The sequence below is a fragment of the Myotis yumanensis genome, unplaced genomic scaffold (assembly GCF_028538775.1).
Source record: "Myotis yumanensis isolate MYYU_CA2020_CCGP unplaced genomic scaffold, mMyoYum1.0.hap1 SCAF_12, whole genome shotgun sequence".
Classification (NCBI taxonomy): Eukaryota; Metazoa; Chordata; class Mammalia; order Chiroptera; family Vespertilionidae; genus Myotis; species Myotis yumanensis.
The window spans coordinates 14603249-14616699 of NW_027223763.1; the positions used below are offsets into that span (position 1 = coordinate 14603249).

The following is a 13451-nucleotide window of genomic DNA, read 5'->3' on the forward strand; positions in this document are numbered from 1 at the left end:
CCGGACGATCCACCCTCCGAGCTACTGGACTATGGTCTGACTGAGTCACACCCCTGCTCGATCGTTCAACAGTCCCCACCACTGACAGCTGTGGATTACTAAATTTTTCCAGCCAAGAAATCTTCTCTCCAAAAGAAATCTGGCACTGAAGGCTAAACAAACATGACCGATAAAGCAGAAATATTCTGGTAAATGTGAAAAACAAAGAACGTCTCTCCGAGGCATCTCAGGGCAAAGTTTAAAATATACTGACTTTCAAGATGAAGAAAAAACTCCCGGGCAGGCAGTCGAGCCCGAGCTTTTAGGGCCGAGATCAGAGGCCCTGCTGAAGCTTCGGCATCACCTCTCACAGGAAAACCCCCCCAACCCCACCCCCCATCGCCCTCGGGAGCCACACTTCCAGATCTCTCCAGAAGCCAGGCTGTGCTGGGCCTCTAGACCAGGGGTGGGCAATCCCTGGCACACCAGTATCTTTTGCTGGCACGAGAAACCCTCTCTTATAATCTTCCATTTACAGTTTTTTTCTTAATATCGACTTGTTTATTTTTCAGATAAATTCAGTGTAGGTGCATCTTAGATAAATAAATAATTTTACATAACAAGTTATCTTAAAGACCATAGACATGGATTGATGAGAGAGGGGAAGAGCAATTTCTATGCCTCTGCCTTAACTCTCCCTGCCTTCCTAGATCCGACCAGTGTTTTGGTTTCATCCACATACGCTTGTGAACCTTTGTTCTCAATGATGAATTTTGTTAAGTCTCGTAATAGGAGTAGCCTGACGGATGAAAGTAGTAGCTCGTGCATATCTCTGAAGGTCACGAAATATAAACCTGATGTAAAATCTCTGTCATCAGTGATGCAGCAGCAAAAGTCCCACTGATAATATCAGAGTCATAAAGTTTTCTGTCGGACTATCAGTGTACATGTATACATTAAAAAATAAATGTATTTTTCATCATCATATACTGTGTTTTTGTCGCTCAAATGAATTTTATTATTTCTTCAAGGTTCTTCACATATGTACACCTTAAGAGATATCAAGTAGGCGTAACATGTTCTCAAAAAATTAGGGTTGGCACGCAGAAGAATTTTGAGTCAGAGATTTTGCTGGTTTTGGCACGCACTCACAAAAAGCTTGCCCACCCCTGCTCTAGACCTTTGTTCCCACAGCTCCTGTACCTAGAATGCCCTTCACAACTCCACCGCCACCTCCACCTGCTAGACACCCATCATACACCAGACTTCATTAGGGATTATTCTCGGGGAAGCTTTGCCAGTCGACACCCCGAGAGCCCCCTTAGGTAGAGCTGAACACACCCTTCTGGAGGCCACCAAATTCCCTCTATTAACTGTTCCCTGACAACAGTCAAATTATTTCAGCTCTAAGCCTGCATCTCCTCAGCTATAAAGTGGGGATAACTTGCTTACGTGGGAGGGAGATAAGCTTTTTAAAAGGGCCCTCCACAGCTCCAGGCATATGGCAGAACTCAACAAGTGACAGTTGCTATAATTAGTACTTTTTTTAGCATTCAGTGATTAGTATTTTGTCAAAAGACCTTAAGAGTGTTTGTAGCTAAACCTAAAAAGCAACTTACCCTGGCAGAAAGAGGATAGGTGCCCGGGTGCAGGTGAGGAGGGAGCCAAAAGCAGCTCGAGCACCTGGCACACTGTCTGAACATCGTGTGTCCCCAAAAATGTTGACATTAGGAGGTGTCATTTGGGACGCATTTGGGAGAAAACAAGGTCATGACAGTGGAGCTCTCGTAAATTGGAGTGATGCCTTATAAAGGAAGCTCTAGAGAGATCCCTTGGTCCTTCTGCCAGGTGGGGACACAACGAGAAAGAGGACCTAAAGGGGCCCCTCACCTAACCACGCTGCACCCTGACCGTGGACTTCCAGCATCCACAACTGTAAGAAATAAAGGTATTATTTATAAGCGATCCAGTGTGTATTATTTTGTTATGGCACCAAATGGACTAAGACAACTGGATACAGCGAGAACTGGCAGCGTCAATACAACACCCCCCAAAACTAGGAAAGAGAAGTAAGAGTGCCCTCTAGGGGCTCAACTCTGAAATCATCATATAATCCCCTGGAGAGGTAAAGGCACCAAACTGTACTCGAAAATGCATGTGTTGCGTTGTGTGTACCTTCCACCTCGAGAAAACTCTTTTTTTAGGTCCTTACAGCAAGGTGCAGCTAGGGATGGAAATGAGCAGGGGAGGCCTGTGCGGACTGCAGCCAAGCAGGAGCGCCAGGCCACCTGAGGGAGCGGCCGCACCCGAGCAATACCACGGCCCATCCTCCCACACCTCTCAGGTTTTCGAGAGAATTTGGAAATTCAGATTCTTACATAAAATTAGATGTTTTTAGTTAAACTCTAAAAAAAACACAAACAGATAAAACATCCAAAGGCCAAACTTCACTGCAGGGTTCTTCACTGTCAACTACCTTAAAGATACAGACTAACTTCAAGGTCAGATTGAAGGAAATCAAGTAGCTAAAGTGCACACCTTTGAAAAGGGTGGTGGGGGCCCAGAAAGACAAGGACATCCTCGTGAGGGCCCTGCCCAAAGGCGGGCCAATCTGTGTGGCCAATCTGGATCCACCTCACCAGGGCGTGACGGAGACCCTTATTCCAATTCTTCGCTCAGCACTCACCTTCTCACATGGATTTAGCTTCCTAGATAGGCCTGCCTTCAGGGAGGACACACTGACCTTAGACCCAGGAGAGCTCCACCAGAGGGCCGCGCCCAGAGCGAGCAGGAACCCTGAGTAGGCATCTGGCTGCTCTTAGGTCTCTGGGAGTGTGGCTGGGACACATCTACCCCTGGGACAGACGCATTCGCAATGCTGACAGCTCAGGTTTCTGTGCCTATGCAGCCAGACTCCAGGAAACCCCAGGAAGACGAAGCCTTTCACAAGGCCCTGACCTGACTACCCACGTCCATGGAGACCCCACCGCTTGGGCTGGTAAGAACTCAACAAGCATTAATCCTTCCCAAATTCCCTTTTCCAAACAGATGAGAATCCAAGTTTCATCGGGGACCACTTTCCTCTGTAATTATCTTGAAATGAGCCAGACTCCACACCTTTGCACTTGCCGTTCCCTCGAGTGGCAAGGCTTCCTCACCCAACTCCCAGCACTCCTCCTCTGAGAAGCCTTCCCTGCTCCTCACCCAAGCAGAGCTCCCTCCCCTCTGTCACAGCACAGAACCCTGAACTTACCTCCAGCACCATCTTCCCTTTACATCTGTCCCCTCCTACACTTGGGAACTCCCTATAAGGAAGACAGTGCTCCCCTTTGCATTCCTGGCACCCAACCCAGGCCATGCTCAGTAGGTGGCTAATGAATGAATGTTTATCTCCTCTAATCTGGGCCTTGATCTGTATTCCCAAGTACCACCTGGACTCTCCTCTTGGCTAGCACAATCCTTCAACCCAACATGTCCCAACTGAAAGCTCATCTTCCCACCCCCTCTACCCAAAAACATCTTTCTCCCTTTCTGTCCCACACTCAGCCAACTGCAATACCATCCCACCACTGCTCATCTGGGTGAGGGAGTATCTCGGCAGCCTTTTCCCTCAGCCCCAAATCCAATAAGCCACCAAGCCCTTCAAGCCAACATGTCATTGATTCTACCTTCTAAGTATCTCTTATTCTTCTCCATCCCTAGTTCTGACACCGTAGTCTAAACAGCACACATTTTACTCCTGGACCATCGAAGAGCTCTGTACTTGGTGTGCATTGTTTTGGCCCCTTGCACTGTACAAACCTGGGCCCTCAGCCCACACTAAAAGATATGCCAGAAACAGGTCACATAAAATGCACTGGTATTTACTGTGGGGATGTAGACATTAACTGTTCCCTACAAGAAGATCCACAAGTCTCTTAACAATGTCAAGTAAAACTGGGCGTCTCCTGAGTTACTAACTTGTTTTATTTTATGAACAATGTGAATCTTATGTCCATCAAGATTGTTTTTCCTTCTTTCCTTTGACTACCAGGAAGCTTACAGCCAAGACTGAATGCTAAATTTAGTACCTGAGTAGCAAATTCCAGCATGAAGTTCTATCTACTACCTCTCTCTCTGTCCTCACATTCCTAGTTTCCTTACTGTGGGGAACCAGTAGGAAAAGGGTGGGAAAAGGACTGCCAGATAAATGACTGTCAGGGTATCACAGGGACAAGAGCCAGACCTGTCTTTCTCTTCCAGGACCAGAGCCATGTCCAAGTCCCCCTCGTGCATCTTCTTCATCTCTGAAAGCTTGTTTTCCAAGCTCAACCGAAGAGCCTTCTCCGTTTCTGTCCCTGCAAAGGCCTTTTCCAGTTCTGCTTGGGCGGCTTTCACATCCTAGAGTTAAATTAAATGCATTTGATGCAATTTTTCAATACAATTGGGAACTCTTTGAAAGGAAATTGGATTAAAATATAAATATTTATGACTTTTTCTCCGGCACATTTCCCCTCCCTGAATTGTACTCTACATGGGGAGAATCAGTAATAAATACATTTGCCAGCCATCTTTCCTTCTTGTATCCTGAAGAGTAATAGGCATTTCCAATGGAAAAGACTCAACTATATAAGAACTGTTGTGGTTTTGAAAAATCAGATCAATATTTACAGCTCGATGAGAACAAGGAGTAACATACCTCTCAATACTTAAACATACATATATTCCAGAGTCACCACAATCTCCACACAAATTCATTCCATACCCCACCGCCCCCTCAGTTTTTTGTGGGGTTTTTTCAGATAATGATGATACAACTCTAAGTACATTTTCTCCATCTCCAAAGTGATTTAGGTGGTGAAAAACTCTATGTTCTTCCTGAGCACTCACAGAGGCCGACAAGGAAATTATCTAAGTCATGCAGGCAGCGTCTGTGTTAGGGGAAAGGCCCTGCTGCTCCTGAAAGTGACCCGAAGTCGATGGGCATCTCTGACTGCTCATGCCAACTGCCTCTGACTGCATCACAAAGATGAAAGTCAAATCAAACTAGGTTCAAAACCCAGCTCCCACTTATTTGCTGTGTGACCTTGGATAGTCACTTAACCTCTCTGAGACCCAGCTTCCTAATGACCATCTCGCCAGAGAATTGTTGCGAGGCTGTCAAGTGCCTGCTGCATCTCAGGAAACTCAAGAAAAATGTGACTTCCTCCTCCCCACCTTTTCCCTCCTGGGCCTCCTGAACGCTGTCTCCCCAAGAGGCATGCCTGTCAATCTCAATGACAGCTGGGAAAAATCATTTCCCAATATTTTGAGACAACAAACAACGAAGCCTATTATTCAGTGGGAGCTTACTCAATGCCAGGCTTTACAAGAAGCTGTTTATATTTTCTTTGATTCTCAGTCATGCCTAAACACTGACATAGAGAGACAGATTACTGCAGTTTACAATGCAGGCTCTGCAGCCAGACCACCAGGCACTTACTGCCTGTGTCACCTTAAGCAAGTGACTCAGCCACTCTGCTGGTCATCATGTTCTTTCTGTTGTTAAAGGATGATACAGCATTTACCTCCTAGGTTTGCTGAGGGGATTACCTAAGTCAATATATGTAAAACGCTGAGAAGGGTGCTCACATGTGGTAAGCCCTCCACAAATTGTTAGTACTGCTGTTGTTATTACAATTACTAGCCAAGCAGGTATCACTAGCCTCGTTTTACAGAGGCAAAGGCTCAGGGAAGGCAAATGCTTTATCCAAGGTGACAAAGCTAGTAAGTGACAGAACAGGGACTGAACCCAGCACTGTCAGTTACACTGGCAGCCCAACACACTGGGAGGCACTTACTGGGAAAAATAAGATGAATGAGCAAGATTAGGTTAAGTCTCTTAAAAGTCTCACTATCATATTGTTTGTTTGTTTGTTTGTTTTAATCCTCACCCGAGGATATTTTTTCATTGATTTTTTAGAGAGTGGAAGAGAGAGGGAAAGACAGAGAGAAATATTGATGTGAGAGAAACACATTGACTGGTTGCCTCCTGCACACACCCAAGGAGGGCCCAGGCAAGGGAGGAGCCTGCAACCAAGGTACATGTCCTTGACCGGAATCAAACTCGGGATCTTGGGGTCCACAGGCTGAGCCAAACATCCTAGGGCAGTCTCACAGTCATCTTAACTAAAATTCAGAACTTGGGCTCAGAGCCTCTTCTTTTGGTCCCAGCTCTACCACTAATGACGAGGACTACTTTCTCCCCTTCCCTGAGCCTATTTCCTCATCCATATGATCAACCTAATATCTATACATGCTCATGAACAAGAGCTGAACTGAACATCCTGACTGGAAAAGGCCATTGTTAGCTGCAAATTACAGTACAAATGTATTCACTCTTTGTATCCAGAAGCGCTCTTTGGCGCTATTTCTCCTCCTACCTGCTTAGAAAAAATCAGGGTTGCAGGTAGAAAAAGTGAGATGAAACAACAGACTTCAAAGACCAAGAACTAAATAATTAGTTTAGTTAATATTAGCTTCAATGGAGGAAACCTGTGTAATACCTAGGACGCATCTGACTGGAATCAGGAGGCGGAGCTACATACAGAGCCTCCAGACAGGTCCTCAGTCAACACCGGTGGATGGTGGCGTGGAGGCTGGACACGCCGGGCGGGACTGCATGGACACACAATGACCTACAAGTCAGAAAATCTGGTTCCAGGCTCAGCTAATGTAGGGTGAGTGGCTTCCCTCTCTGGGCCTCAGTTTCCTCCTCAGTGAAATAAAGGCACTAAACTAGATAATAAGAAGAGTGGTGTACCAAGAACACGGAGTTTAGAGACAGCAGTCTACATTTAAATGCAGGATTAAACCTGGACTGGTTAGTATTTCTCTCCATACCTCAGTGTCCTCATCTATAGAAATAAAATAATAATGGCCAGTTTTCAGGGTGAAAGGGTGTAAATTCTTTATGCCAAGCGGCTCTGATGGAGCTGGAACCCCAGAGATATTCAATGAGGATGGCTCTCATGTCTGCGGAAGTTTATGAGGAAAGAAACACAATTCTGCCCACTCCGTTATTAACCCCACTGAAAGAAACACTCTTTCCACAGGGTCTCCAGACTTGCCTCTTCCAAAAGGAATATCCTTTTGGTTAGGAGATCTTCGACCTGCTGCACCTTCTTCTGAGCATCCTCTTTCACCCGCCGAACTTCTGAGCCGCCCCCTTCAGCGAGGCTCTCAACTGCTTTGCTGCAAAATGAGGCAAATAAGGGTGACGGTCAGGTAGTGATTTTAATCACCCCAAGAAACAACAAATCCCCCCATGGGCCTGTGCTGAGCTTCTTTTTTATTTTAATTAATATTTGTAACTCAAAAACACTGACCATCTACACTAATAAAAGAGAAACATGGTAATTGGCGTACGACCGCTACCCTTCCCATTGGCTAATCAGTGAGGATATACAAAGTAACTGTCAGCCAAGATGGCGGCCGGCAGCCAGGCAGCTGATGCGAACAGGGAGGCCTGCTTCCTTCAGTGACAGAGGACTCCAACGTTCCCCGCCGGCCTCTGAGCTTCAGTTGGAAACATAGTAACATTTATAGAAGATAAACAAAAGCCCAGAAACCCCCTGTCAGTCAGCCGGGATCTCAGAGCTGGAGTCGCAACATTGTTTCGAATACAGAAAACAAAGGCCAGAAACCTGCTTTCAGCCGAGCCTCAGAGAGAAAGCCGGCTCTCAGCTCCAGTGACAGCCATAGAAGGTAAATAAATGCCAGAATAAAAAAAAAAGAAAAAAAGGAGAGGTTTGGAGCTCCAGTCGCCCGCCAGCCTGAAAACCGCCCTCAGCCCCTCACCCAGACTGGCCAGGCACCCCAGTGGGGACCCCCACCCTGAAGCAACAAGATGGCGGCTAATTTGCATACTGAAGGCAGGCGGCAGCAGGCAAGGCTGTCTGCGGTCTGGGACCCGGATCTGTGACCCTGCCGGGCGGGATCAGTGGAGCCACGAGACCTCCCGGCACCGGGATCAGCGTGACAGAGGGCAGTGCCCAAACCCCCTGATCGCCCTGTGGCTCTGTGTGTGACAGGGGGCAGCGCCCCAACCCCCTGATCGGCCCTGCTCTATGTGAGATGGGGTAGAGCCATACCTCCCCATCGGCCCTGCCCTGAGTGTGACAGTGGCGGCACCCCAACCCCCTGATTGGCCCTGCTCTGTGTGTGACAGGGTGTGGCGCCCCAACTCCCCCCCCCCCCCCACGGACCCTGCTCTGTGTGTGACAGGGGGTGGTGCCCCAACTCCCCTATTGGCCCTGCTCTGTGTGTGACAGGGGGGAGCTCCTCAACCCCCTGATGGGCCCTGCTCTGTGCGTGACGGGGGGAGCTCCCCAAACCCCTGATGGGCCCTGCTCTGTGTGTGACAGGGGGGAGCTTCCCAAACCCCTGATGGGCCCTGCTCTGTGTGTGACAGGGGGGAGCTTCCCAAACCCCCCTGATCGGCCCTGCTCTGTGAGTGACAGGGGGCAGCGCCCCAACCCCCCTGATCGGCCCTGCTCTGTGAGTGACAGGGGGCAGCACCCCAACCCCCTGATCGGCCCTGCTCTGTGAGTGACAGGGGGCAGCGCCCCAACCCCCCTGATCGGCCCTGCTCTGTGAGTGACAGGGAGCAGCGCCCCAACCCCCCCTGATCGGCCCTGCTCTGTGAGTGACAGGGGGCAGCGCCCCAACCCCCTGATCGGCCCTGCTCTGTGAGTGACAGGGGGGCAGCGCCCCAACCCCCTGATCGGCCCTGCTCTGTGAGTGACAGGGGGCAGCGCCCCAACCCCCCTCATTGGCCCTGCTCTGTGAGTGACAGGGGGCAGCGCCCCAACCCCCCTGATCGGCCCTGCTCTGTGAGTGACAGGGGGCAGCGCCCCAACCCCCTGATCGGCCCTGCTCTGTGAGTGACAGGGGGCAGCGCCCCAACCCCCTGATCGGCCCTGCTCTTTGCGTGACAGGGGGTGGCGCCACAACCTCCCCATCGACCCTGCCTTGAGTGTGACGGGGCGGTGCCCCAATCCCCCAATCGGCCCTATCCTGAACGTGACTAGGGGTGGCATCACAACCTCCCCATCCGCCCTGCTCTGTGCATGACAGCGGGCGGCGCCCCAACTCCCCAATCGGCCCTGCTCTGAGCCCGACCAGGCGCTGCACCTAGGGATTGGGCCTGCCCTCTGCCACCCGGGAGCAAGCCTAAGCCAGCAGGTCGTTATCTCCCGAGGGGTCCCAGACTGCGAGAGGGCACAGGCCAGGCTGAGGGACCCCCCTCTCCCCCCCGCCCCCCCGGAGTGCACAAATTTTTGTGCACCGGGCCTCTAGTATGATATATAAATACATTAAATCAACATGTTGTACCCCTTAAACTTGCACAATGTTAAATGTCAATTATGAGTCAATAAAAATACAAATTTAAAAACAAAGTAAGTATCATCTATATATCATCATAATTTTATTGCTTAACACACTAAAACACCTTTTGTGTCAATAAATACAAATGTGTATCATTTTTAAAGACTACGTAATAATTTGCTATATGAAATGTACTATATTAAATCAACCCCTATTTTTAAAACATTTAAATTGCTTCTGATTTTATATATTTGTCCAATAACACTTACAAAGCTCTGAGAACAGTGGCCAAAGTACTCAACAAAGTATTCAACAAATGTCAGTGTTATTGTTTATTATTACTAGTATAAGCAATGTTGTGATGAAAAAGCATCCTTGTATGTAAACTATCCAGTGATTTCCTTAGCATCAATTCCTAGAAAGGGAATTACATGGTCAAAGTGTAAGTATTCTTTTAAGACTTTTTTGACAGCTATTGCCAAGTTTCCCACCAGGAAACTTCCAACAAAGCACACCTCCACCAGTGGTAGGAAAGGTGGAGAGCTGACTTGACAAACCAATGTACACAGAAAATATGTAACAAATGAATCTGAGGGATAAAGGTTGGTATGTTTCAGCAGGAGGGGAAGCATTTTATTTTATTTTTAAATTTTATTTATTAATTTTTGAGAGAGAGAGAGAAAGACAGAGACACAAAGAGAAACATCGATTTGTTGTTCCATTTATTTATGGATTCACTGGTCGATTGTTGCATGTGTCCCGATCAAAACTGAACCCACAACCTTGGCATTCAGGATGATGCTCTAACCAACTGAGCTACCTGGCTGGGGCTTGGAGGAAAAGCATTTTAAATACAGCACACTGCTATGTATGAGCACTAGCTACTACTTAGGGCATGAGGAGAAGAGAGCACGCAAGCAGCCCACACTCCGTGTTACTCTAACATGAAATGCAGACTTCACATCACTGTGGCACCACGGAATAAACATTCTGTCCTCCTGACAGGCAGTGGTGGGGATGGCACACCGAAATCAGACAGAGGACTACAACCACTGACGCCTTTCATCTGCTTCTCCCCAGAAGAAAAACAGTGTCAGATATGAATTTGGGAGACCTGTACACAGAGCAGTTCTATTGGGTTTCTAAAATGATTGTGGGTTTCCAGAAGGCAGAATAATATAAGGAAACGGCTCCACCTAAAGCTGGTTTCTCAGAAAACTGCAATAGGACAAATCTATTCACCACCAGCCTCCCAAGCCCTGCGTTAGGGGTATGTAAGACTTTTCCGACCAAGAGCCATGTGATCAGACATGCACATGCACGGGCCATGTGAATTTTTGACTGAGAACAATGGAAAGTCAAGAGGGCCATACTTGCTGTCCAAGCCTCAGACATGAACTGCGTGCAAATAAAGGCTTTATTCATATCTTGTTTCCTTTCACCAACGAGCCTTCACAAGGCCCCAGTGTCATGATATCATTTTAATGGAATTCAATGTGGACAATTGGGAAGAAAGAACATGGGCTCTGAAGCAGAACAGATCTGCTTCCAAATTTGTACTCTATTATGGCCTCAGTGTGACTCTGGGTAAATTACCTCTTTCACCTCAGTTTCCTCATTTGAAAAATGAGGTGATGCCCTCTTTGAATTAGCACATGCGGTGGCCAAAGCACGGGGCTCCTTCCTCTCTGATCTGAGTGCTGCAGGACAGCCTGTGGTCCCCGCGGCCACCGCAGCGCTGCCTCTGCTAAGATGCTGAGCGGCCTCATTCTACCCTCCGCTGGTGTCCCAGCTGAGAACAGATCGTCCACTGGCCTGAACTAAGACCAAAGCTGCCACTTCCTGATTAATGCCACCAAGCATCCTGAGCCCCGTCCCTCAGCTCACTTCTTGACCAGTACTGTAGGGCATTCACATGACTCACAATCATTTCTGCCACTTCTCAAGAGGGCATTCTACATGGCTGCAAGAATTCTGGACTAAAGGGGAGGAAATGGGGGACAGTTGTAATAGTATCAAGAATAATTTTAAAAATAAAAAAGAATTCTAGAAAAGAAGCTTTTCCTTCCTGAACCTTGGATACCGAATTTTCCAGTCCTCAATTTCCTCGAACCACCACAAATGTTTTAGCCCTCCTCTAGCAAATGGCTCCATTACCCCTCCCCTACCCTCCACTCCACCCAGCGGGTGCAAATATACTGGCTCCCTCCTGTCCGCCCAGATCAAACCTTAGTGTTTTACAGTCAGCATCACACACATTGTCAAAAGGCCGACTACAATTTTTAACAAGTAACGGCATTATTCAGTTTGTTTGCATTTTAGTTATACCAATAAAATATACACCCAATAATAAATGTTCCAACTTTTCATTTATCATCTTTGTATTTTACAGTTACTGTAGCAATAAAATTTATACTCAGCAGTATGGTGCAATTTTCCTCTACTAATGGAATTATTATTTTTGTTTGTGTTTTAAAGCTACAGAGATAAAATTCACTCCTGCCAATATGTCTGCTTTTGGTTTTAATGTCCCCTTATGGTAACTGAAAAACAGAACAATGGAAAATCAGCGAACATATATGTTTACTTCACAGCGAGGCAGAGTGGGCTCCAGAGCCAGATCAGCCCCAGCTCTGTTGCCAACTTGGGCAAGTTCCCTCACTCCCCTGAGCCCCGTTTCCTCTTCACTCAAATGGGAATACTGGCTGCCTCACAGAACTGCTGTAAAGTCAGGTGCATAAAGCATGTCAAGTGCCAGGCACAGGGTTAGGGGCTAAGAAGGATCTCAATAAATGTTAGTTCCCTCCCTCTGCCCTTTCCTTCCTCATAGAATTTGGGCCAACAGACAAGACAGAGAGCAAGACCTAAGGAGAGGAAAGTGGTCTAATCCAGCTTTCCACCCAGTACAAAAGAGAACTTCTATAAACACCGCCCTCGCTACTCTTGTTAACCATCAACGTTTCCTCTTTCTGTTCTAATTATAGTTCTTTGGAGAAAAACAGGGGCTTTTCCCATATCCACCCCCCTACCCCACCCATAAAAACAACCATAAAACCATAAAAAGGGAGTTGAGGGCATTAATAAAAAGCTATTTTTCCATCAACAAGGTTGTATCACACACACACTGCCAAGTGCCGGGCAGGTAGAAGTCAAGGGAAAGGCCATTGAGCAGGTCTGTGGTAGACGGTGTGCGTATCCTATGGCAGGTCATCTGCACAAAAGCCCTAGGATGTAGCAACGACTGAGAAGCCAAGGCTCGGAGACCACAGTCCTACCTACTGGTAGAGCCAACCCAGAGCCGGCCCTTTCCACTGCCCCGTACTCCACCAAGGAAAAGGTCCTTTTGGCTTAGATGTACAATCATGTTGAAGAAATGAGAAACACACATGAAAATTAAAAAGAATCTGAAACCTCGTGCTGGACCAGAAGTCACAAACTTGAGTTCTAAGCCAGCTCTGATCTTTCTGGCTGAAGGATGTTAGTCATGGCCCTTCCCTTCTCCAAACTGAAATTCCCTCCTCTCTCACGAGGCTTTCCTCAAGATTTGATGAACTCTCAGGATAACGATGGAATGCAAATAGATGTGAAAGTGTTTTATACACTGAAAAGTGCTATCCACATATGGGATTGTCATTATATTCCCGAGAAGTTTGTGAAGAGACTGATGTGGGCTGAGGCAGCCACATGGGATTCAACAGAAACCTGTATTAAGGGTGGACAACAGGAAAGGCATAGGGGCTGGGAGGGCTGGGCAGGGAAGAGGTCTGCCAGGGCAATGGTCGAGTAGCAGGAACAGGAACCCTTTCTAGTATCTGTGAACTGTGTTTGGGATTAAAAATTGGTGGAGAGAAAGCTGGAGCAGCTAGTCACTGTGAGCATTCTTAAACAGAGCTCGTGATCTGATCCCTAACCTATCCTTGCCAGCTTCCTTCCCATCCCCCAAGTCCTGTTCATTTTGCTTCCTAAGTGTCTTTCCCATACACCATCTACCTCCGTCACTAATCTGTCACCTACACTACTGTACTAGCCTTCTCACTCTTCCACTCCCTCTCCCTCTACCAAACATTTCCCATTCAGCATTCAGAGCAACCTTTTAGAAAACAAAACTCTAATTGTATCAGTTG

At 47.5% G+C, this 13451-nt stretch overlaps 1 protein-coding gene across 3 annotated transcripts in view; it reads right to left on the bottom strand.

Annotated features, from left to right (window-relative positions):
• CDK5RAP2 (CDK5 regulatory subunit associated protein 2) overlaps window positions 1-13451 on the bottom strand; it is a 157729-nt gene that overhangs the window by 115069 nt on the left and 29209 nt on the right. For 2 of the 3 annotated variants that reach the window (XM_070430795.1, XM_070430794.1), the window contains exons 6-7: window positions 7068-7191; window positions 4205-4359 (exon numbers count right to left, since the gene is read on the bottom strand). In XM_070430795.1, the coding sequence (XP_070286896.1) occupies window positions 4205-4359; window positions 7068-7191 (279 nt within the window). Of the gene's footprint in view, window positions 1-4204; window positions 4360-6503; window positions 6589-7067; window positions 7192-13451 lie in introns of those variants that run through there. The other variant, XM_070430796.1, reaches the window with a different exon arrangement.